The sequence below is a fragment of the Melanotaenia boesemani genome, chromosome 13 (assembly GCF_017639745.1).
Source record: "Melanotaenia boesemani isolate fMelBoe1 chromosome 13, fMelBoe1.pri, whole genome shotgun sequence".
Classification (NCBI taxonomy): Eukaryota; Metazoa; Chordata; class Actinopteri; order Atheriniformes; family Melanotaeniidae; genus Melanotaenia; species Melanotaenia boesemani.
In genome coordinates this window covers 20,625,458-20,651,365 of record NC_055694.1, presented here as the reverse complement: position 1 = coordinate 20,651,365, position 25,908 = coordinate 20,625,458, and the positions used below count along the sequence as shown (strand labels likewise).

At 37.4% G+C, this 25,908-nt stretch overlaps 1 protein-coding gene across 8 annotated transcripts in view; it reads right to left on the bottom strand.

Annotated features, from left to right (window-relative positions):
* The window catches only part of espn (espin), a 45,796-nt gene that overhangs the window by 12,306 nt on the left and 7,582 nt on the right, over window positions 1-25,908 (bottom strand). For 4 of the 8 annotated variants that reach the window (XM_042004939.1, XM_042004943.1, XM_042004942.1 and 1 more), the window contains exons 3-11: window positions 20,935-21,121; window positions 20,382-20,564; window positions 19,365-19,496; window positions 14,360-14,615; window positions 13,693-13,976; window positions 9,587-9,748; window positions 7,428-7,671; window positions 2,815-2,960; window positions 2,041-2,412 (exon numbers count right to left, since the gene is read on the bottom strand). In XM_042004939.1, the coding sequence (XP_041860873.1) occupies window positions 2,041-2,412; window positions 2,815-2,960; window positions 7,428-7,671; window positions 9,587-9,748; window positions 13,693-13,976; window positions 14,360-14,615; window positions 19,365-19,496; window positions 20,382-20,564; window positions 20,935-21,121 (1,966 nt within the window). The remainder of the gene's footprint in view (window positions 1-2,040; window positions 2,413-2,814; window positions 2,961-7,427; window positions 7,672-9,586; window positions 9,749-13,692; window positions 13,977-14,359; window positions 14,616-19,364; window positions 19,497-20,381; window positions 20,565-20,934; window positions 21,122-25,908) is intronic. The other 4 variants (XM_042004941.1, XM_042004947.1, XM_042004945.1 and 1 more) reach the window with 3 other exon arrangements.

Below are 25,908 nucleotides of genomic sequence, written 5' to 3'. Positions count from 1 at the left end.
CTCTTGGTGTGTACACACACTTGAGTGCAAATCCATCCTAACACACAGGATTTACATGGATTTAGTGGTGCAATGGCACAGCCTTATTACAGGCACTAAACTCTCTACTGTAATTTAGAATCAAAGAGAACAGAGAATCCTTTGTCCTTTTTTTATTAACTGACAAAATATATACCCTGAACAGACCAATATTGGTACAAACATAATATTGATTTAAGTGTCCCAACATGCCTGTATTTGTATTTAGGTGCTTGACACTTCAGACCTTTCACACCTATATTTATTTAGTACTTTTATTTTTATGCATCAGTGTTTGTGTTCTGTTTTAGTTTAAAGAAACACTACAAAAACACTAGGAAATCAGATTTCATGTCCACCCAACAATGTACTTTTTCATCTTGCCGCATGCTCTGTGACCCAGCTATGAGGTAACACTGCAATATAGTGTAACAGTGTTAATTCACCTTAGGTCCCGGCACCAGTGCAAAAGAGACACTTTAGTCTTGACCCAACAAGGGGGAGATACCATATTGGGAGTGCTGGAGATGCAACAGAGTTAAAACTTCCAATACTACCAGAGTTTTGTTTTTTTGTTTGTTTGTTTTGTTTTGTTTTTTCTAAAAGGATTTGGTGTGGAATTAATCTTTAACAGATAATGATCTGCTTACAAACCATTCCGCCTGGAAAGACAAAAACAACAAACAACAATTTAATTGAGATATTCTTTGATTTTTAAATTACACTGCACTCATGTTTTATTTACTATATAAAACTATACAAATGTTGTATTATTATGTCTTTTTTGTGTTTTTGTCATTATCGCTCATTGACCTGTAGTGTGAATGGGCCCAGCATCACACCACTGAATCTGCATGTAAGAACTTGGAGGCACAAAACTCCATCATGGAACACCATCCCACACTATGAATAATATAGTCAAGTGTGTTAATGCTGTGATGGTTGTTACAGCCAAGTATTCAACTCAATGCACTCCAAAACACCAGATAACAAAGTTAATGAATATAAAGAAAGAAGCATGCATAGAAATGCCTACAGAAGCATTTCTAATTTTTTTTTATAAATATCAAACAAGTGAATCAGGACCATTTGCTAGCTATGCACCATGCCACATACTGATTAGCTACCTTTTCATTGTTTGCAAGAGAAATTATAACACAATAACTCCCTATGTCTTATTCAAAATGTTCTGCCATTATATACTGTTAGATGTCTTAATGAAGCACTAGCATCCAAACATATGTTTGGATGCTAGTTTGAAATGTTTACCTCCTGGACTGTTAACAGGATATGATTTCAGGCTTTGTTAGCAATAAATTATTAATCAGTCAGATTTAATTAATCAAACTGCATATCAGTAGTGTTTTTCTTATATTATATAACACATACTGGCATGTCTTCACAATACTCTAGTATAAATTACTGATCAACACCTTGTTCAAATACTCATAACATTAACACACTTAGAGGGAAACTAAAATGTAGGTGCCATTCATTCTAAAGCCCTTCAAATATATATATATATATTTTTTTTTTTTTTTTTTTTTGCAAAATAGTGTATGCTGGCTGAAATACTTGTAAATAACTATAACCACGTCTTTCATTCTGAAGATGTACATAATAGATATAAACTGCAAAAGGGCTCAGAAAAGCTAAAACAAGCATTCTCTTAGACCTTCCAAGAAGGCACAGATGCTACATATACTTATCAATTTGTAGCCTTGACTGACTGGATGTTGAATGTTTCCTCATCAAGCAAACTTTTTCATGCACAGACACACTAAATGAGAAATGCTTTCACAGAACCTCAAATTCAAAGTCACAAAAACTCACACTCACATCAAAACACTAGCTATCCCCTTTGTGATGATTATTAAAAAACAAAAGAAAAAAACAAACAAAACAAAAACCATAGAATAAAATAATCAAGTTTTCAGCACGTTTTAAATTTAGGAGAACACAAGTGGGATAGCTAAGACACAACGCTTGCTGACTTTTTAAGTCTTGCAACATTATGCCTACCTTGCGTTTGTACTCTTCTTCCTCTTGCATCTTGGCCTGAAGCTTTCGCACCATAACCTGCCTCTTCCATTCAGGGATGGCTTTTCCCTGCTCATCGTGAGTCGGCACTAGTGCCTCGACATCTGCGAGGCTGGTCTTCCTTCCTGACTCTGCCTGTGCTTTTCCACCACTGTCGTTCCCATTGACTGCAGAGCTGCAGGACAGTTGCTCGTAGCTTGCTGAGGTTGACATGGTTCTAGAGCCAGTGGGACTGGGACTGGGGCTGGGGCTTGGAGTGGCTGGTGGGGAGGTAACAGGTGTACTGGGCTGTGGCGGGGATGATGGTTTGGCTGGTGGGGTAGATGACTGAGTCTCTGGGGATGTGGTGGTCCCCTTCAGGAATATAAAGGCACGGATTAATGAGAAACATAGTCACAAAACTCATAATTGGTGGATTTATTTTACTAGTAATAGCATTTTAAGAGGCTATACACCTCAAAGACAACATTCATCATACTCACAGATTTTAACTTAGTAAATTATTTGCATCAAATTACCAAGTTAAGGCCTGGTAGCCATGATGCTTTGCACAAAAGTTGACTGATCAACATCAAAGAGTATTATGTTATTGCTCCAGACAGCACAAATTTGCACACATTGCTACTTGAATAAAAAGAGTGGTTTAAAATATACAAGAAATTTATAAAAGCTGTGCCTGAATTCACTCAACCTTTGTATCTTTATTGGTCACTACCCATTACATAAATTTGTCATGGAGGAAGAAAATGGACCTACATTGTTGCCTGTGGGTCCACTGTTGGAAAACACAGTGGTGTAGCCTTTACTGTGCGGTGTGGGTTTAAGGCTCTTTCCTGCTTTGATCTCTGCCAGCAGCTCTGAGTTGTCACCAGTGGGGGACATCATGTTGAAAGATTTTGTGCCTGCAAACAAAAGAGGAGAGCAGACAAGTGAAACCAGGTAGAAAGAAGGTAGTGAAGGAGACACAAACAGAGTGAGAGAGATACACTGAAGAAGAGAATAGGGGTTGGGTGGCATTTCAGTATTAAATATTTCATCGAATCAGCCACATAACAATGCTGACTTGCAGTATGTTTTACAATAAAGAGAGGTCATTATGGTTTGGTGAAGCTCTAAGTTGGATATGTTTCTTTTGAAAATCGTTTATCCCTTTAGGCTACTGCAGCTTTGGTAACACCTGGAGTGAGCGTGGATAACAAGGTGATAAAAATGACCAGCTATGCTACAAGTGAACTTTCAACTTTTTTAAAAACAACTGAGCTATTAAAAATAAGTCTGTCATAATTAAATATTAATCAAAAATACTTTTTACATTTTTCCCATTTGAGAAGAGTTTTTCAAACAAAACTTTTAGAAAGAAAGGGTCAGAAGAATGGGGCCACAGCTCGTAAGGACAACGTGCCAGCACATTCAGTGCTTTCAGTCGAGCCATTGCTGGCTGAGAAACACATCACAGAACCTCACCACCCTCTTTGTTCACCTCATCTAGCACCACGTGATTTTTTGTATTTCGCCTAAATGAAGTCTGCATTCAAGGAGAAAGTTTTGAGTTTGTTCATGAGATGAATATAAAAATGCAGTGTTTTGATCAGAAGCAGAATAGAATACACCAATTTTTAGCTGCAAGAAGAAAGAACTTTTTTTTAAATTAAAACTGAATTACATTATTCAAAGCATATATAAATAGCCCATTGTACTTTTAGCTTTAGTTGATACTAATCTCTTTTTGTGAACAATGCAACAAATTCAGTGAGATTTAACCTCTAATTTTAAATACTATAACAGTTTTATTTCTAAGAAAAGCCAATTAATCAGGCAATGTCAAAGTAGTATATTTACACAAGTCAGCATTTAAATATGCTTTATTTGTTCATAGATAATTTCCAAAACAATTCAAAAATAGAAAAAGTAACACAAGAATAACAACAGCACGATCATCCTTCAGTGTTATTATATCATCAGCTGGGTGCAAAGTAGCCTTTAAGTAACTATTATTAGTTTTGGTCCTAATACGTAAAAAGCCAGTAGCTACCTCACCTGTTTTAGTGAATGTAAAACCTCCAATGTAGTGAATATCCTCAGTCCCTCATTGTTTGCTCATTCTCTATTTGCTGAATGGAAAAAAAAGTGCTCCTGTGAAAGTGTTCCCTGTTGAGGCAACCACAATGGTCTGCTGGACATAAAGACCTGCTAGCGTGCCACCCCTCCTCACTCTCCCTTGCTCTCTCTTTCTCTGTGTCTCCCTTGGGGAGGAGAGAACAGCTTTCTATTAAAGACCCATCATCACAGTTGGGGGAAATCTAAAGGAATCACCAGTAACTGGAAGTGACAGCGAGCCACTGGAAAGCTGGCCAGGAATTAACACACAAACGCACGCACACACACAGTCACCGTTCAATCCTCAGCTCGTCAGTCCACTCCACCGGACCAATCCTCCCTACAGCAAACCTGACACACAGTTAACTCATGCAGTTGCACTTCACATTTTCTGGATTATATAAAGGCTGCCGACCTACACGCTGAAAGCTTAACACAGTTAGCTCTTGTATTTACATAACAAGTTGCCTGTAAACTGGAATAAAAAAAACAACTGAGCTTGACTCTGACAAACTCCTGATGTGAGACAGCTCTTTAAGATCACTTTCAGTAGATTATACAGTTTAAGCTCCACTGACATGAGTCCAAAACTCAAACAAAACCACTGGGAATTTATTTACACAAATGCACCAAGATCAGTGACAAAACAAAACACAACCTTCTAAACAGAAATCCAGAATAGTTAGAAATCTATATGAATTGAAAAGTTTCAATGTACCTGATTATGTTTAAAGAATATTTAAGTTTTGTTTATGACAATGTTTTTAATGCAAGGGGAGAAATGTGGCAGGTAGAGAAAATATGTCATGGACATCTCAGCACAAAAATGCTTTTTGTTCCGGAGTCAGACTTTATGAAGGGAAAGTGATTTTTAACAGTAACCCACATTCATTAACCACATCTTGTAAATCCAGGTTTCTGCTATTGAAGAGAAAAAAAACATCCCTTAAATCCTTTGAAGCTGATAGATCTGTCTATAGTGAGTCATCATGACTCAGTTACCTGGATTGTTGTATTTTTAAAGACTGTATATACTTTAATTTAAGCTCTCAAATCTGTTAATTTCCCTTCATTTTATGGCTTTCACAGGCCTATGTGGAAAACTAATCATGTAATTACCGAGGTCACACTGTGCAGAGGTGATCATTAGAAGAACTACAAAACAATATGACAGTACTAAACATCTGCAGTGTCGTAGCAGTTTTCCTGTCAGCCATCTGTTTTGTGGTGTCGTTTCAACAAATGACTAAACTGTAAATTCATCTTGAGCTCTCTTTTGTGTCACAAATCACTGAAGTCACAAATCATGCCACTAGTGAGCACACACTACTTGTTAGCACTACGTAGTTTTCTATTCTAACATTAGACTTTAGAAGGAACATAAATAAACTACAGCTGGAAATTAGCTGATCAAAGAGTGGAAATAAAAAGACAAAATTGAGAATAATTTACATTTTACAGCTTAAGTGATATTGCCACATTTTACTGTTTTAATTGTTCATGTTTTAACTGTGACCAAGCCTTTACTTGAATCTAATGTAATTATGTAAACCATGAAATAAATAAATAAATATATGAATGAATGAAATCTTTGCCTGAGATGATGATTTGCCTCTGGTTGTACTCATCACAAATGCTTCTCGGCAAAATTATGTTTTCCATATACCTTTCTCATTATCTGTGACCTGCATTATAAAATTAGTTTTAAAAACAGTTTCACAAAATTAATATTTATTTTCTGATGCTTTTGAATTTGACGTACACTCTAACTGTTGTGATGCATTGTATTTAAAGTACATAAAGGTATTTAATATTACTTAGCAACCTTAAGGTTTCTTGAGAAAAGAAAAATGTCAATAATTGCTTTTTAATATACATAAATTAACCTTTAAAGCTCGGCCAGCACACATCCATCCCTCAAGGGCAAAACATGACAGTTGTTGCAGAATAAAAAATATGTAATGGAAATAAAATAAATTCCAACCTTTGAAACTACTCATATCTTTTTCAGCCAAAACAAAATGAATGATGCACAATATCTGACACCACTCTGCTGGTGAAGAGCACACACAGCCTCACATAGAAGTAAAAGTTGTGTATAAAACATGAAAATGAAATTTACATTTTAAACAGCGTTCCAATTTTAGGATTGAGTTTGTAAAACAGATCAGTTTCAGTGACTTGATGTCATTTTTCTTTCTAGAAGAGCAGACTCACACTGTTTAAAACTTTAATAATGAAACACACTGGTTGAATCAGTCTCATATAAATCAGCTACACATAATGAGCAAACACGTATATGAGAAGCACAAGAATGTGGTATTAAATGTGGATTATTTGAACATGGAGGTCTACTGTGAGCTCTACATGTGTCTAAGTAGAATCATTTACAAGGAAGACTGGTTTTCAGTCTGTACTTACTCTTCATCTGTCTAAGTGGCCCTGCTTCGGCCTGGGTGGCAGAGATATCCCCGCCTTTACAGGGGAGTGGTGCGGACAGAGCACGGTGGGCAAAAAGAAAAACAAAACAAAGCAAACAGACAAAAACAGGGGGAGAGGAAGTGTGTGGGAAGAGAAAGGTGAACAAGAGTGTAATGAAGGATTAATAGAGAGAAAGATTTTTGGACAAAAGCAGCAGTGCCGACTTGACAAAGACAAAATAGAACTAAAACTGAATTAGAAATGTAGAAATGTCAGAGGAGTAAAGAAAGTCTTGCTTTATCTTTTCATCCTACTATTGTAATTTTATGGATAAACACTTATTGTATATCCGGCTTCATTTGACCTCCTGGCTGACCAGTTCTTTTTTATCAGCTATTTCTTTGGTGACTTGGTAGTTATTTCTAATTAATAACAATAAACTTGTAATTGGTTGTTCTTTGTATCTTAAAACTCTGATTTATTGCAAAATTGATTTTTACCATTTAAGAAACACGTAAGCATCCACAATTAAAATCTCCCTGCAACCAGAGCAGCAAATGTGCCATGAGACTGCATCATTCAGGCCAGAGGGGCACTTAGGGAAATGGCTGAACACTAAACCAGATCTCTGGGTAATGGTAACCCTACATGATTAATTTATTATCTGTTACTTAGAATGCTAGGGTTGGATACAACCTCGGACATTTACATAACCTTTACTATCACTGTGCTGCTTTCTAGGGATGATTGTATAACAAAGTCTGCAAGCAAAAATAAAATTAGAAAAGATGTTCAGTATCAGAAATTCAGATAAATGAAGTGTAGAAAAAAAAAAGTTGAGGGATACTCACTTCCTGATGAGGAAGATGGGCGTCGCTGTTGGGCGGAGGTGCTACTGGCATTATTCTGGGCGATTTGTGTTCCTGGGGGTAGTGGAGGAGGTGGAGGGGGTGTTGGCAATGCATTGCTTGGAGGAGGAGGAGGAGGAGGGGGTGGCGGAGGAGGTGGAGGTGGTGGTGGGACAGACTCCTCTGTGGCGCCATTTTCAGAGCTATGGGTGGGACTGTCGGTGGGTTCCTCCAATAACACGGAACCCTGTTGGGGAAAAAGAAGATCAACGAGGCAGAGATTGTCAGTTATTTGATACTGATTGACTTGGTTTGGTCATGCTTGCAGGCTTTGTCCAGCAACCATGTAGTTACCATGTTAGTCAATGTGTTCTTACTAAAAAAGAAGTGGTGAATTACTGAAACAGGCTCTTTTTATCCTTTGGTAATTATTGTTCTTCTTCCATTTAGTTTGCCTCTTAAAACTAAATAAATAATATAATAAAAAAGATTAAAACAAATAACTTATCTTGCTTCTGAAAACACAAAATACCATGTTTTCCATTGTTTTTGCACTGGGTAAAAGTGAATTTCTTACTTTAAACTGGCATGCCGAATCCTCTGCTGGGCCAAGTAAGCATTAAATTCTTGCACAGAGGCTGCTGACAGAAACAGATGAACGGTTCCCTCCCTCTGCTTCCTGCTGTCTCCAATCAACTCATAAAACACAATACCCTTTTACTAAAAAGAGAGCTAATACTACCTAATCCCAAGGGGGAACCTCAGAGGGGAAAACGGTGGGAATACACCATCTGTCGCTGCAAATGATAGTCTTGCACGCGTCTGACATCCTCCCAAAGCGTGCCATAACTCTGCTGGGGGCAAGTTAATGAACCGTGACATTTAACTCCACCCCTCCTTTGCTTTTCAGACGCGTGCTTATCATTGTGGCCCCCTTTACTTTCAAACCCCCAAGAGAGCTGGGTGGGGAGGACCATGTCCAGATGGGCCTTGGCAGCACGTGCCACTTCCACTGATTAGCCAGTCCATCTGGTAGGGTCCTCATAGAGAAGGAAGGGCCCCATTGGGACCGTAATTGGCTCAATGTGAATAATACACCGTATTAACCCCCCCCCCTTCCCCCTCGGATACTCATGGGATTTTAAGAACACCACTCCTGGGACATTGATGAGGATGTAACAGATTCTGCTCATTCCTTTATTTCTGCTTGTGAAGTTATGTAGACATTTAACCAGTGATCAAGAGGTATTATGAAAATATTTACTGTCTCAGTTTTTTCAGTTGTACAAATTGAAATTTTATATGCGGTAGCCTGTATTGATAAATCTGAACATACATTTAATCACAAGCCTTTGTGTTTAACAGAAAATTACATTATAGCTGCATTGTAGGGATAAATGAACTTTTTTAAGCTGTAGACATTTATGTTTTAAATGCTCTCGCTGATGTATGTTGTAATGTTAGACTGTTTGGTTTTATTTAATTATATTCAGACAAGGTTTCAGCTTTACTCTCCATTTTGTGTCTGTTTGCTGGCAGCTTCCCACTGAGTGCTCTCTTGTCCAGAACCATCCTAAGCTTGTTCCATTATAGCTGCATTGACCGTTTACACAATGAGGTGGAGACTCAAGAGGTAATGGAAATGAGGAGGCAGTTTGCATCAGGTGGAAAACAAAAGCTCAAGAGGGCACAAGATTATACAACATGCTGAGTGGTAATGCCTAAACAAATAGAGCAGTCAGTGTTGTAACCTAATGCCAACACACAATCACACAGCTTAACCTCGCCCAAAAGCCTCACCCTTTACGGAGCTGAGATGACCACTGGATAGGATACCCAAGGAACAGTATATTATCCCCCGACTAAACAAATACTATGTGTAGTAACCTGTACACTGGTTTGGGATCTTTTTGTTATATAAGTGAAAAAATACCTGAATACTGTACATACTTAACTGTTATATACACTTATTTTTGTATATATATTAAATTTTCACCCTACAGGAAAAAGTAAGTCAGTTTATTCTACTTACAGTATTTCTCAATGTCAGACCGTAAAATATAATAACTATTCACATTGACTTTTAGAAATGGTAAATTGTTAGTTTGGAGTTTCCCCAACACTTCTACCTAGAAATATCTTTTACAAACAGAAGATCTGACCTCCTCGTTGGGCGCCATGCCTTTGCTCCCACGGGGCTCGGCCGTGTCGTTGCCCAGGGTCTTGTAGTAGTCCCCAGTGCTGGGCTGCTTGCTGAAGCTCCTTGACTTCCTGTTTGAATCCACACGCCGCAATTTATCGTGGTTTTCTCCCGGAGTCAGCTGCTTCACAGATAAAAAGAAAAGAAATGAGAGCAAGAAATGTGAGCAGCTTTGAATTCCTTTGGTCTAATCTACTTACAATTCTCCATGTATCCTCTATTTAAAGGGGTCAAAGAAATCAAAAGCATCAATTATTGTTTTGGACAGTAGTTGCACACGTAGATATTTGGTTAAGAAAATAACAGAACTGCTAATGTTTTAAAAATACTGAATGATGGATAGAAAGGCAAGGCAAGTTTATTTGTATAGCACATTTCATGTACAAGACCATTCAAAGTGATGTACATAAAACATTAACAGCATTACAGCAGAGTGCAGAAGAAGCATTAAAAAGTACAAGAAACTATAAGAAAAAATTAAAGAAATGAACAAAAGACAGAATAAGCTAAAAATAAAAAAAGATAAGATGAAATGAAAAAAAGTAAAAGTTACAGTGTGAGGCATAAACATTTGTTTTGATAAAAGGAAGCAGAAAATAGAAAAGTTTTAACCTTGATTTAAAACAGCAGCATTTCATGGCAAGATGGAAAGACATAGCTTTATGATAGCCAAAGAGCAACACAATGTACCACATATTTACTCTCATTCAGTTCCAGATTAGCTTTCTCATGTGACCAAAGCAGCTTTATATGGAAAAGAGAACAAAGCTATAATTAAGTCCATGTGAAAACCTGGCACCTAGGTTTCCTCCTCTTGGACCAAAAGCCCCATATGTAGTTTTTAAACAAGTGCAAAGAAGATCCTTTTGTCAGAGTAAAGTCAGTGGCCATTCATTCAGCCCCTTTTAATTTAGGCTCCAACATCAATCAGACAGACAGACAGACAAACAGTCTTCACCACATTCTGCTATGTAGGTTAGATTTTACATATTCATCCGGAGTATTCAGATATGCATCATATAATTCCTCATCTTTCATTGTACAAGGCTATTATCCTTTCAGTGTCTAGGTGCATTTCCCTAATGCAAAAAAACTTCCATTTGCATTTAGTAAAATAAAATAAGTCTGCATTAAAACATACTTATTCCCAATAAAAATATCCAGTTATTATCAATAAAACTGATGCATAAAGAAATAACCTTTTCTTGTTTACCTCATGTTCTTAAAAAGTAGACTTTAAAGTTGTTCTTTAAAAAAAAAACTGTCATCAAAGCAAGATGTTGCTTTGCCTTTCAAATCTAAGACTCAGCATCAAATTTGTATTCATTTACATCCAAATGTTTGCACGCAGCAGGACTTGTCACAATACCTGGACCAGTCCCTCAAATACCCAGATGTCTGATGTTAACAAAAGCGGAAACAATTGACAGCTGACCCCTCCTCCCCTGGTGTCATGTTTAGTTATAATAAGCCCCTTAATCATGTTGACTCATGTCTGCTGTCAAAGAGATGGTCCCTGAGCTCTCATCATGTGGGAGGGTAATGTGAGCAGAGAGTGCTACAGATGGTTTGTCATCCTCTAGAGGTGGGTCAACATCAGCAATTGTACAAAGTGTTTTGGTTGCAGCCCCCTGTCCCCAAAAATCATACGAGCATTCACATGCATCCCTTCATCGCATTGTACAGATCGCTCTGTCAGCATAAAGTCATATTTTTTCGTGTAAAAAGATAAAACTGGTTTTACATGTATATAGTATGTGTGACACTATCAAAAGTTGATTAGCCTGTTTGCTGTTAGATAGTTCGCCACATTTGCATGTATTTGTACACAGGTAAGAAGTTTTAGTGAGAAAAAAAATCCGTGATAATTAGTTAAGAGTTACAAACATAATTCTACAATAAAACCTTTTAAATAGAAGAAAGCAAAACAGTTGTATGCATACATTTGAATAAATGAAACAGAATAACTTTTTAACTGTGCAACAACCCTGGAACTTGTAGATAAGATAAAATATATGAATGAACTTTCTACTGACTTTGCTACTCGTAAAATCAATTTTTGCCCCTTTACATCTCACCTTATTTTAAAGAATCCCCTCTTACTTTCTCTTGTCCAGACAGAGCCACATCCACAAAATCCAGCGGAGCACAGAGAGTAGCTGTCACCAGATCCAGAGCTTCACCTTCTCTCCGCTTCTTCTACGCCTGTCACTGTACCTGCCCTCTCAGTTTACCCGCAGGCCTCATCAATAACCTATTGGGCCAGCACTGCAATGATAATGATGTCACAACCAACCCATAGACCAGCCACTCCCCAACCCTGCCCAGTTCCTCTTATGCAAAACACAAACTCCCATGTGCTGCTCGGAGCCATGGGCGAACACATGCAAATCCCCAAAAGCTTTAGGATTATTAGAATATTCTAGCCTTCTGTGTCCTGAATTAGAAGCAAAATTAGTCAGGAATAATACTAACTGCGAGGGAAATATCAAAGTCCAAGTTATCTGGAGGGATTGCTGTTCAATGAATAAAAACCTGAGCAGAGAAGCGGTGATTGTTTAAATACTCCACATTAAACAAGTCAAAGCAACTGCAGACAAATGAGCTGAGCAAAGCATCAAAAGCAAAGGCCTCTACTGCCACAAACACCTAAAATGATTATCATGTAAAGCTGTTTTCAACAGATGTACTGCACAATGTGTTAATGAATTAACAAAAAGTGTTTAAATATGTTTAGGCTCTAATACGAGACCATGAGACCAGTCCATCTGATCACCTGTGTCCCCGTAACTACGACAACTTAGCTAGATTGTTTTTCGCAACACATAGGACACATAATGATCTTACTTGTGTGTGTTTTTGTGCACATGTGTGCATAAGTGTTGGCTTCTATTCTATCATTAATGAGGGCATGCCCTGAGCTGGTCACCTGGCCACAGAGGGGAGAATGGGCGGCACTTCTCCTTTCCCCACAAGGCTCATTGTGCATGCTTGTACACACAAACACAAAGAGTTCCCCACTGGAGACAGGGTATGATAAAAACTCCCTCACTATTGACTCTATAACTGCAATATCTTACGACCTTACATAGGTATATTCTGATATATTCTATTCTATAAACCATGGATTTTCACAGAGAATCAGGTGGTTCTGATGTAACTTTTTAATGTTAAAATGTTTTTTAGATGAAAACATGCTATATCAGCAGAAAAGTAATACTCATCCTTATATAGCATTTGACTGCTTCTGTACGAGATAAGAAAAACAGTCATTTTAAATAGTGATTTTATTCTGTTAAACTTGGACAAAAAAAATAACTAAATCAAACAATAATTTTTAGAAAAAATGTGCAAATATCCGTTATCACCTTTGTTAAACTTCCATTGTTCTCAGATTAACTCATTGACACCTCATTTAGATTTCAACTTCACAAACATTACAGCAATACTAAACCACTTTATGGTGCACAGACATTGAAGTTAATGTCAATCTTAATTGCTACTCCTTGTAGGCCCTTGAAACCCCTTTTGAGTGATCCATGGCCAGATTAATTATTGGAATTAAAATCAAACCCATCATATCAGCCATTGTGTGAAGCAACCCAGAGGCCTGGCACACTAATGAGCATCTTTTGTGGCCTCATTAGCCATGCAAACTCAATAACATCATTGTTGGCTTCTAGACAAGGTACATAGTTACAGAACTATTAGACACAGAGGAGGGAAAAACAGTTATTTGCCAAATACTCTCTCTTTCCACTTTTGTAGAATTAGCCAATATCAGATAAGAGCTTCTTTAAGAAATTCTAGTTTCACCAGGACAAGAGATAGTTTCAATAAACTGGTCCACATCAGACCTACAGGTAGCTAACTAAGCTGTTGCTGTCTGTGTGATTAATTGTGTTGTGCTTTAAATGATCAAGAATGTTTGTCTTTTTCTGCAGGAAGATGAATTTGCACAGAACAATGAACCAAATAGAGAATGTGATTCCTGTTGGCATTGCTCTGAAGCATTTCTGACCAATTATTCTTTATTCTTTAGAGTAAACAAGAGCCACACGTTTGTACCTCATTTTTGCTGGCTTTTCTTTCCACATGCCGCAGATTGCTTTTCACTTTGAGGAACTCGGCCGACGAAGGCTCCTGAGGGGGCTGTGGTGCTGGGTAGCTTGGAGGCGGCGGGGGTGCTGGGGGAGACTGTGGTGGAGGTGGGGGTGGATAGGATGGAGGAGGAGGGGGCTTGGAGGCAGCAGTGATAGATTTCTCATTCTCCTTAGGCACATCGGTGCCAATGTCAGGGTTCAACATGTCCATGTATGCTTGCATGTCTGAAATGCCTGACTCTGATGCACCTGTGAGACAGACACAGTCCATAACATGTTAGGCTGCTGGTTTTAATTTACAAATAAAGGCACAGGTAAAACTTCTAGCATTTACCCAATTCCACTTTTTTTACATGCACAGATGAAATATGAACGAGAAACACGACTGTGCACCTCCATAAGAACAAACTGCATGCATACAGACCACTAGGGTGCAGCACCAGTATAAAAAGCATCTTTCACAGAACAGAAGGAAACAAACTGTTGCATGTTGTAAATGAAAGAGTTGTGGCTGAAATACAGCAGAATGTGTGTCATTCGACATTCTGATTTAATGAGAATTTAATATAATTCAGAATAAAAAAAATAAAATAAATATAAAATATTTGTTTAGTGTTTAAAAAGTTGCAGACCTTGATGTGCAACTGTATTCAGCTGAGCAGGTGGTCCTCGTGACATTGTTAAACTAGTCCTCTTCTCCCCAGTGCTGGACTGGCTGGAGTTGGCTGAGTCGTAGTTGGACAGTGAGCTGGATGGCGACCCGATGTCAAAGTGTGCCGCCTGGTTGGCAGGAGGCATGGTGGTGTTAGGGGATGAAAGGCCAGAGTCTGGCTGCTTGTACTCAAGATCCATCGAGGGGTCTCGAGACAAAACACGGTGCTCCACACTCTGTCAGAGGGTGCAGTTCATGAACACAGACATCATCATATTTGTTGTATTAAGGTGTCTCATATGGGGAATTTTTTTTCCACAGTACCCCAAACAACACAATATTTCTAGAATCCTTGATTGCTTGTTAGTCAAACATATATGCTTAATTTAATTTAGATATAAAATAAAACAATCATTATACAATAGATTTATTGTTATTAATATGAGCTATCATCATGTTCACTCATCAGTTCATCATTCCCATTACCTCTAAGTCCCTGATGGCTTACACAAGAAGAAAAGTATTATGAGTTTAATTACTGCAGGCTAATGAAGGATCTCACAGCTGATCAGAAAGGCTCTGGGGACAGTGCAGTGCAGTGCTCATGTGGCTGAATGTCTCTCATGAGAAAGCACACAAGAGAAAAGAAAATATGTTTCCCAGGTACCAGAAAGTTCAGTGTAGAGGAGTTATTATTACCCTGAACACTCTGGGATTTTAATTCACTCTGATCATGGTGCTCCCTATATGTTGAGTGTTAGTAGCTTTAATAATTAAAAAATCTAGCTCTGACAGAATTGGTGTTTTAGAAGTATCTATTCTAACTTCTGTAGAAGCCACTATTGGTGACTATGGTTTTAATAATCAGACAGTTGCAAGAACAAGCACATGGCTTGAAACCTAGTTTAGAGGAAATATGAATCTCAAGAGATGTAATTTCTCAATTTAAGAGTGAAAACTATCTTAAAGTACTTGTAACTATCCAGGTAATTTAGAACATTTTTGATTGATATTACTCAAAGGCTAAAGTACTTTATTTGTTTCACGTTGAAAAATGTCTCCAATATGAAAATCTAGAATGAGATAATAAAAATTTATTTTCAGTGTCATACACTATGGATAAACCATGTTGTGTTCAGTTCAACTGAAGTAATTTTGGAAGTGCGAAAGGGATGTACCACAAAGCAGACAATGTAAGATAATTACTCATCATTTGAATATTTGATCATTTGAATATCACACTTTTGTCTTTAAGAACCCACCTATTTTATCTGTTACTGTTTATAGACTACCCAAGCCTCCCTCCTGCTTTATACAAGAATTTTCTGACTTTTTAACTGTAATACACTCAAAATACAGCAACATTTTAATAACTGGTGATTTTAACCTACACATTGACAACAGCTCTGATGCTCTTGCAGAAGAGTTTTTAAATCTTTTAAACTGTCTAGATTTTAAACAACATGTCACACAGCCAACCCACAACAGAGGACACACCTTGGACCTGGTCATAACCTATGGCCTGTCCACCGGTATGTCCTCTGTTGTTGACCTGGCTGTGTCAGACCACTACTGCGTGTTTCTTAACATCACTTTTAGCCAACAGGAGGCCCCAGTGAGGACTGTGAGGAAATGATATATTGCTTCTGAAGTGGCTGCAAATTTTATTAAGATTTTAAACCAAACTGCTGCTCAGATTTTACCTGCATCATGTGATTTCATTGTGGATCATTTTAACAGCAAACTTGAGTCAGCTATTGATGCTGTAGCTCCACTCAAAACTAAAATAATCAAACCCAAACCCTCACCCTGGAGAAATGAGCAAATCAAAGAGCTCAACCAAAATGAAAGGAGAGCAGAGAGGAAATGGAGGAAAACAAAATTAATCATTCATTTAGAAATTTTTACTGAACTCAAAACCTATAATGAAGCAGTTAAACAGGCCAGAACACTTAATTTTTTTCAACCTTATTACAGAAAACAAGAATAACCCCAAATTTCTTTTTAAAACAATAGAGCTTTTAATAAACACAAGTTTTAATAAGTCTTCCATGCCTGCATCAGAAGCTGAATGCAAGGAGTTTGCAGACCAATTTTGAAGTAAAATTAATGCTATAAAATCCAGTCTTTTATCTCGATTACATATTGATTTTAACATACCTGAAGCTTTGTTTTTGCCTGAGGAAACACTGGAGAGTTTTGTCCTGGTTGATGCAAAGATGCTTGGTCGAGTTTTCTCCCAACTTAACACAACAACCTGCCTTTTAGATCCCACATCACTTTTAAAAACATTTTATGGTTTCTTTGAGTGAGAGTTTTTTTGACATGGTAAATTACTCCCTTCAGATAGGTGTCTTCCCCGCCACCGTTAAAATGGCGGTGGTGAGGCCCCTTCTGAAGAAGAATAATTTAGATCCAGACATTCTTGATAACTACTGACCTGCATCCAACTTACCGTTTTTAAGTAAAATTATTGAAAAACTTGTCTTTATGCAATTACATGAGTTTTTGCATAAACATAGTATTTTAGAAAAATATCATTCTGGTTTTAGGACAAACCACAGTACCAAGACAGCCCTATCAAAGATTGTTAATGATCTTAGATTTTACTTAGACTTGCAGAAACTTTCTGTGCTGGTTTTACTGGATCTTTGTGCCACCTTTGATACAGTTGATCAAAGGATTTTATTAGACAGACTCAGAAGTCTGGTGGGCCTCTCAGGTACTATTCCAAAATGGTTTTACTCCTATCTTACAGATCTAAAGGTTTTTGTATGGATACCTGCTCTTCAAGAATCTATGAAGTCAAATGTGGGGTTCCCCAAGAATCAGTTTTAGGCCCAATTCTTTTTAATCTGTACATGTTGCCTCTTAGGGATGTCATTGGGAGACACAGCATTGATTTTCACAGCCAATACACAGCTGTGTCTCCTGATAATCTGGAGCAAATTAATACTCTTTTAAAATTTAGATATAAAGTCATGAATGGCAAAGAATTTCCTACAGCTCAATCACGACAAAACTGAAATTTTAAGACAAGAGAGAGATTATTTTATCAAAAATACATCATTTCAATCCTTGTAAGTGTGTGAAAAACTTAGGTGTTCTTTTTTACTCTGAGCTGAAAACACATCAGAAATGTCACAAAGACAGTATTTTTTCATCTTAAAAACATCGTCAGAGTCCGCCCATTTCTCTCTCCTTCCAGCACCAAGGTGCTGGTGCTGATGCTTTTATTTCTAGTAGATTATATTAAATGGTAAATGGTCTGTATTTATATATTGTATTTGTATTTTTATATCTGTATTATTTATTATTATTCTAGAATGGGGGGTTAACTGCTCTGTCTATATGTGTGTTTATGTCTGTGTGACTACGTGTGAGAGAGATAATCATTTTTTTTTAATGCTATGCTACTTTGATGTGTGAATTCTTGTTTTATTTAATATGTATAAACTGTTTTTATCATGTAAAGCACTTTGTGTTGCTTTTGGTAGGAAAAGTGCTTTATAAATATGATTTGATTTACCTGGTAGCAATAAAAGCATGAAATCTTGGACTAGCACTTTTTACAGACAAATTTCCCCCCAAAAATATTTTTACTTTGAAGACATACACTACCGTTCAAAAGTTTGGGGTCACTTCCCTATTGAATCTCATGGCAAAGTGACCCCAAACTTTTGAACAGTTTTTTTTTGGCAGTTCCATTTAGGGGCAACACAGCAAATCATCTGCCTCCATCAGACCCTGTCGCTGCGTCCTCTTCTCTTACACCAACTAACTTCATGTCCTCTTTCCCTACACCCATTAATCTCCCCTTTTGTCTTCCTCTAGACCTCCGAAGGTTATGTATTCGGTGGTGCTGGTTTGTCTGTCTGTTAGCAACATAACCCAAAAAGTTATGGATGGATTTTTTGACATTTTCAAGAAATCTCAGAAATGGAATACGAAAAAAGTGTATAGGTTTTAGGGGTCCAGTGATCCAGTTCACTGCCTGGATCCAGGAATTTTTAAAGGATTCTTCCTTATGGGGATACAGGAATAATTTTGGTAAATAATTTTGCCATTAGAGCTTCTAATTTAAAAATTTGCGTGGCAGAAGTCTGTGCTCTCTGAGTGCTTCTAGTTCTTACTGATACTCTTTTATTACACATCACAACTCACACTTTTCTCCTCCTGTTTTAACTGACTTTTATACGTCTCTTCAGCCCTCGTCCACACTCATTGCTCTGAACTGTTGACCCTAAATACTACCCTGTAACCTCACCGTTTCTACTTGAGTCCCTCTCATTCACACACATGAGTGTGAATGAGTCGTTTTACAACGACTTGTTTTTGATTCTGTCCTTTTATGGATTTACCTCCACCTCTCTAGATTTTCCTTTACTTGATCACAATGTTATCTGCAAACATCATAATCAAAGGAGATTTCTGTCTGACTGTCTGACTCTGCCTGTCCAGTATCATAGTGAACAAGAATGGGCTCTGAGAAGATTCTTGATGCAGTTCTGACTCCACCTTGACCTTAAACCTCACTACTGTCTTATAGCTCTCAGACATGTTCTGCACCTGTCTTCTTCGAGACATCCTCTCACTCTCTGAACAACCTAGTCTCCTTTCAGGACAAGCATGAGAATTTGTTTTTTATTAAACAAAAAAGTCCAAGGTTTGCATGCCACACTGATTGCACATGCTCTTTGTTTTAAACAACTTTCTTATCTAGCATAGTTAACCTTTTCATCCCATTAAAGGTTGATTTCCCTTAAGATAGGAACTTCTGTACTTTATCAGAGATTTGGACCTCAGTGTGTATGTGAATAATAAAGAATCTTAAAAAAAAAAATCCAAAACAAATATCTACATAAATTTGAAAACACTAAAAATTTAGCTTCCTTAACAACTGTCTGATGCATCAGCTCACAGTTTGACTCTGTTGACGGGGAGGTCAGAGGTAAAGATTTATGACATGTTGTGGCTTAACGTACCATGTTCTCCACTGTGCGCAGATACTTGGCACACTGGGAGTGGCCATTGTATTCAGCCAAGTCTGCTCCTGTGAAGCCATCCTGGTCCCTTACGCCCAGGTCCACCCCGTTGACCACAAGGATCTGGCAGCACTGAGAGAAGATAGATTAAGTGTCGGAAATTTGATGGAGAAAATTACAGTATTACTGTTTAGTTCAGTGATGATTAACCTAATCTACACAAAAACTAGGAACAGTATCCACATTTGAAAGTAATGACTACTTTAGTTTTTGCTGATTTAAACTTCAGAGGCAGAAAAGTACATCACTTAAACACAGATAATCCGCTGATAATGTTAATTCTTAAACACAATTAAAAAATAAAAATGTCTATTACTACATTTGAATTTGCTTCAATAATAATTTAATTCATACAATTGTGGGCTAAGTTGTGATTATAAAATACTGACATGGTGAATAAATATCCTACTAACAAGAAGAATGAAGCTTTTATATCAAAAGATGTTTAGTAACTAATTTAAAGCAAATTTGTGGCTAAAGCAAGAGAAAGTTTTGCTATATTGATTCATATTTAACTTCTGAATTAAGTTTATTCCACCGAAGTAAATTTACTGTTTAAATTCCAACCTTTCCTATAGAATTCCCAGTTTTCACTAAGAATGAAGCTGGTGATGAAAAAGCTGTAAGACAACACTCGGTTAGAAAAACTGTTAGTCAAAGCAGCAGGTTAGAAAGGTGGTGAAAACCATAAGCGTTAACTCATTCAAAACAGATGGCTGTAAAACCCATTATGGGTAAGTGAGCACCACAAAGAATCCCAGTGCATGTGCATAATGTATTTTCCACTTTATGTAGTTGTTTCTTAACATGTTTCTCTGAAATTGCTTTTATTATCATAAATAAAAAAAAAAAATTAAAAAATGATCAAAATGAAATACATGATACAAGTGACATCAGTTTCTGGTTAAAAATGTACATGTTTAACCCCATACAGTAAACATTAGGTACAACACTTACCTCTAATTCACCGTTTTCTGCAGCATCATGAAGGGGAGTCCCTCCCCAGTTGTCTGTGACAATCTCTCCACCGTGCAGAAGCAGCCAGCTGAGCACCTTTGCATGGCCGCGACTGGCTGCAAAGTGCATGGCTGTGGCTCCATCACTGTCTCTGTCTGTGAGGCTAATCTCTGTGAAACTCATCTACAAGGAGGTTATTCAGAGATTGCAGCTCATTTTGGGGGGATTAGAAGCATTTAGTCATTTTAAAGTTTAATTTAATGGTTTGTAGCAATTATAAAATATCAGGTTTTTAGTAAAGTCAAACCACTGTACAAAGCATTTCTTCAATTGTTATCACAAAACATTTTTTTAATAATAGATTTTTACAAATCAATTATACTAAAAGCAAATGTCCATCAGGAACCATCTGAGAATTAAAAGTTATATTACATATTTTTAAATTAAAATTACAGCTGTTTAATAACAGCTCATTAAATATGAGTTGTTAATCTAGGAGTAAATAGATGCACTGTTAAGATTTGTTGTACAGTTTCCTGACATTTCAACATACCAGCCAGACGATGACAGTGTTATGGCCCATCTGAGCAGCAGCATGCAGAGGTGTCATCCCGTCATTGGCCCTGATGCTTGGATCCGCCCCACTGTCCTTGACAAGGTATTGGACAACCTCCAAATGACCCTCCTGGCAGGCCAGGTAGAGCGGTGTGGCACCATTCTTAGTTTGAGCATTGACAACACTGTCGGTAAATCATACCATGAAGTAAATAAGTATCATGAAGGGACTGAAAAATAAACCAGATTGATGATACTTTATTTTAAAATGATTAAAAAGAGCATTTATCTTTAGAGGCATCTTAGCCTAAACAAGACAGAGTGGATGAAGATTTCCCCAATATCACTTTTAGGTGTAATGGTAAAAACAACAGAAAAACAAACAACAAAGCAAAAAACATTTGAAAGTCTGTTTGTACAAAAGTCTTAATATACATTACAGGCGTTGGAACCTAAGGAACTGAGCTTGGATTTGAGACAACAGCGTCACAATTGAGGTAATACACAGGCAAAATCAAATCTGCTTTAAAGTACTGCTCAGTTATAATTTTTTGGGCTCTTTCTGTTGCCATAACATGTCCACTTGTTAGAGAAGTGGAAAGAAAACATCCAAAATCCACAAGAATATGACTGAAGTTTAGCGTGTAGGCTCTGATCCCTTCACTCCCGAATGTTTATTTTATATTGACGTGATGAATTAAATTCTGCTTTGAAGCTTACAGGTAGATGGCAGAGTGGTTGAGGGGTTGAAAAAGACAGGAAGTGTTAAAGTTTGGAGAGGTGACAGCAGCAACAGTAGCAGCAAGAATGAGGCTGAGAGTGAGAAAGGATTGTTGCCATTTAAATAGACCAGATTGGAGGAGTGCGATTGATAGGTGGCGAGTAGAGCAAGAGGCAGACCGTGTGGGAAGCAACAGAGCAGCTCGGGTTGACTGTCTGTTACAGGTTTCACTTAATTCATGTAAATTCTTTATTAAAATTTAACATTATGAGACAATTCCAGATTTAAATTTTTAGAAAAAAATTTAAGCTTGTAATACATCAAGACATTAAAAACAAGCAAAAAAAACAAAAAAAAAACAAAAAACAAAAACAAAACAACAACAACAAAAAAAAAACATCACCTATGGAAATTTTATTGTGATACAAGGTAAAAAGAGTATGCTGTTCACCATTACGAAGAAGCAATAAAAACAAACCAAAAACATTTTGGTTCAGGTGCGGGTCATTTTCACAAACTTATATTTTATTTAGCTTATTAATCATTTTATCTTGTTCATAGAATGAAAATTAGCAGTTACTGAGAAAATCCAGATTTAAGACTTTAACAAGTATTTTATCAGCTCTATTTGAAGAAGCGGATATGTATCTCATGATAACAGTCAACTGCGACAGAAAGACCTGCTTTACTCAGTGTCATTATATGGCTATTTTGAGAGTATACAGCAGTGATGTCCAGCCAAATCTCACTCTCATTTATGTGCAAGGCCCATAGTCCCGCCTCCAATCCCAAACCTTGTCCAATGCCCACATCCCTTCCTGTCCCAGATCTTCTCAGTAACAGCGGGAGGTCATAGAGTGAACAAGCGCTTCCCCACTAAATCCCCATAAGGTCGTACTTTATTTGGACTCTGACAAATGAGCAATGAGTCTCTTAAGAGGATTATCACTCCACTAGCTTTGCCCGACTTGCTTTTGTGCTTAATGTAAAGGGCCAGTGGGCAAGACAAACAGAGCAGGTAGACAGGAGTACAGAAGGATGAGAGAAATGAGAAGCAGTGTTCCTGTGGACTCAAACATGAACCTACCATGCTTTGCCTGAAAAGGAATTTGACCCATTCAAGCAACATGTGGGGTGCGCAATTATTTGTTCAAATATACAAAGAAACACAGGTTTGCTTTGAGGATAAATTTGGAAGGCCTCTTTGGATGATTGAAGGAAAAGTACTAAGTCAAAACAGTTGGATACTAAATATTTAAAAATAAGAAGAGGAAGTTATCTGTGTTTCTGTCATTAGGAAGTGGGTAGACAAATCAATTATTCATCCATGTAACCAAAGTGGGCTGGAGTTCAGCTGCACACAGTAGTCAATGCAGGAGAGAACCTTTTATTTTTCATTTAGTGAATCCATAAAGCTTTACAACAAAATGTGTTCAAGGTTGTATACCATCCAAACAAAGCACAATGTACCATTTCCACAACTCCTCAGTGTGAAGAGGCTTAGACACTCCTCACCAAAGAAGTGCTTTAGGAGGACAGGTGTAGATTTCAAAAGATAAAAAGTAGGTTGGCCAAGTTTGACAACACAGCAAGCAAGTGGTGCAAGGGGCACAACCTTGCCAGTCACTCCAAGGAAAAATAACTCAAACTAAAGTAGGAGTCATTTGACACCTTTTCAGTTCAGCTTCGATAAACATTTTACCTCATTACCTGTTTGTCCAATGTAGCCTCCCTTCTCACAGTAACAAAAACCAACATTATCTTCATTACAGGGAACTAATTGATGTCACAGTAATGGCCTTCTTGCCTGAATAAGCCTTATGACGTACTTAATGGTTTTTCCCATCTAAATAATGAAAATGCTGTGTATATATTTTTCTTTAGGTTTATAAACTATAGGGCAATGTGTGTGACTGTTTCTGCATGTTTCAGAGTCTCAAAGGAAAAGGAAGACAACATACACATTTGAGAATTGCTTTTCATAACTGCGTGGTTTAAGGTTTTTTGTCCTGGTCCTTGTTACGAAAATGTTATAAAAATGGACACACATCTGTGCCCCAGAGTGTGTTGTTTTATAATCCATCCATGGCCACTGTACTCAAAAGCATCACAAAATACCACACTACGTTGCATTTCTTCAGCTTAAACCTCTTGTTGTAGGAGAGAACTGAAAGGGGTTTTATCCAACTTGTACCAAGAAGTTATTAAGAAGATTAAAGTTTAGGAAAGTAGGGGGAAGTCAGGTGTTGCCACGTGTGAAATACTTATTTACGCCTTTCTCTCTGTGAATCAAACAGACTGCTTGACACGATCAAATAAAAAAAAATTACTCAAAAGCCATAAATCACAGCAGCTGTGAGTTATATAAAATTAACATCAGGCTGACGTTAGAGGAGGAAACTACATCTTAAAAATATATCTAATGTTCAGTTAACATCTTAACCACTTTATTTTCCATCCTCTCTAATCTCACCTCTAACCCTAACAATTCAAAAGTAAAAAGAATGAAAATTAGCAATTAGATAACTTGTGATTATTTTGTGTACCCACTCTGAGCTCCTGAGTTTCAGACTAACTCTGGATTATCCAAATGTAGAGGTCTTCCCCTTTCAACTGTATGTTGGATCTGTGTCGATGCCAAAGATCTTAATCTGCACTAATTGATTACATAACCTGTCTGCAGCTTCACACACTCACTCTCTTTCACCACCTCTCATTCATTCACTCCTTTGTGTGTCAAGGCTATCAGCCCCGGCAGAGCACATTAGGGTTTTTGTTTTGGTTTACTGGGGTGGATTAGTGAAAGGGCTGCCAATTTAGATGTGGTTCATAAATCTAACAAACTAAAATATCTGGAAACAAAGATGCAGCTGAACTCTAAACCATCTGTGCACAAAAAGACAGTAATTGCATAAGTTAAAGTTTGAAGAGAAAATGCACACATGCATCTTTTTACCTAAAACAAAGTGGTTAGAGGAAATAGTTGTAGATTGTTTTCTTTTTTCCCCAGAAAATACACAATGATTCTTAAAAGTACCAGTTAAAAGTTAAAGTACACACAAATTATATCCTCCTTGAATTAACATCATGTTCCATTGAAATTTTCACAATATGTATTGCATATGAAAATGCAAATATCAATATCTGATAGATTCAACTTTGTTTCTCCACTTTTAATGCTGAAAATGAATAATCAATATTAATTTATGTGATGACTTTTATCTTCTATTGATTTATATATATATATATATATATATATATATATAAACATGTGCATATACTGCATGGCCTGTGAAGCTGTTCAGAGTAAGAAGAGCTGTGTGTGTGAATGTTGCTTCAAGTGCAAATGTGCTTCAAGTGGTCAAAAAACAAGAAAAGCTTGTTATACGGTCTACATTGATACACTGAGTTGCTGCCCGCACTGTTTTTGAACAAGCTGTGGGTTGTATTAACACGTGGATTTTCTGCAGTTGAGAGAACAGAGAGTCGTAACAAAGTAAATAACATCAGATGGAGAACATCACACTTCTGGTTGACCTTTCAGAGTACCTTTTAGCTTTAGCCTCAACCTTTAGGCAACAATCTGCTTCTCCAAACTGAGAGTGCTCTTAATGCTGTTGACTGCAGGTAATCTTTTAAATGATAAAATACCCCTAAGCCTAAATTCCTTAATTCTTTTGTGATAGTTTTAAGTTCTTTGTTGATTTAATGTTGTGAAACAAAACTTTAAATGTAATGCTATAAACAGAAAAACTTCCAAAGGACTTCAGAGTTGTTGCTTGTTTACTATCTCAGTGTATGTACTTTTACTTCTGCAGTCACGCTCTCATTATGTTGCACCATCATTAGTCGCTTGTTACTAAAGTGATGATGTAACCCAAAGTCACATTCTTCTTGTGATTTTTTTTCAGGTAGCACAAACTGAGCCTCTCAAATGCCTCTTAAAACATACTGATATAAATTTGCATCTTATAATAAACCCTGAAACAAGAGGGCTATCTCCCTGTTGCAAAGTTCTTCTCCAAACAATGCCCGAGGACAGTGACTAGAAAGCAGCCCATCTATTCAAATGGATTTGTTTTCCTCATTATCTTATCGCCAGTTGGTGCTTCTGTGTGTCACCATGGAGATGACAGTAAACAGTGATGGTGGGAGGGGTGGTGCGGAGGAGTGAATGGGGCCAAGCTATCAGGGAGCTACCATGTCCCTGAGGCTCATTAAATTTTCAGCAGCTATGCACCTGTCTGGGTG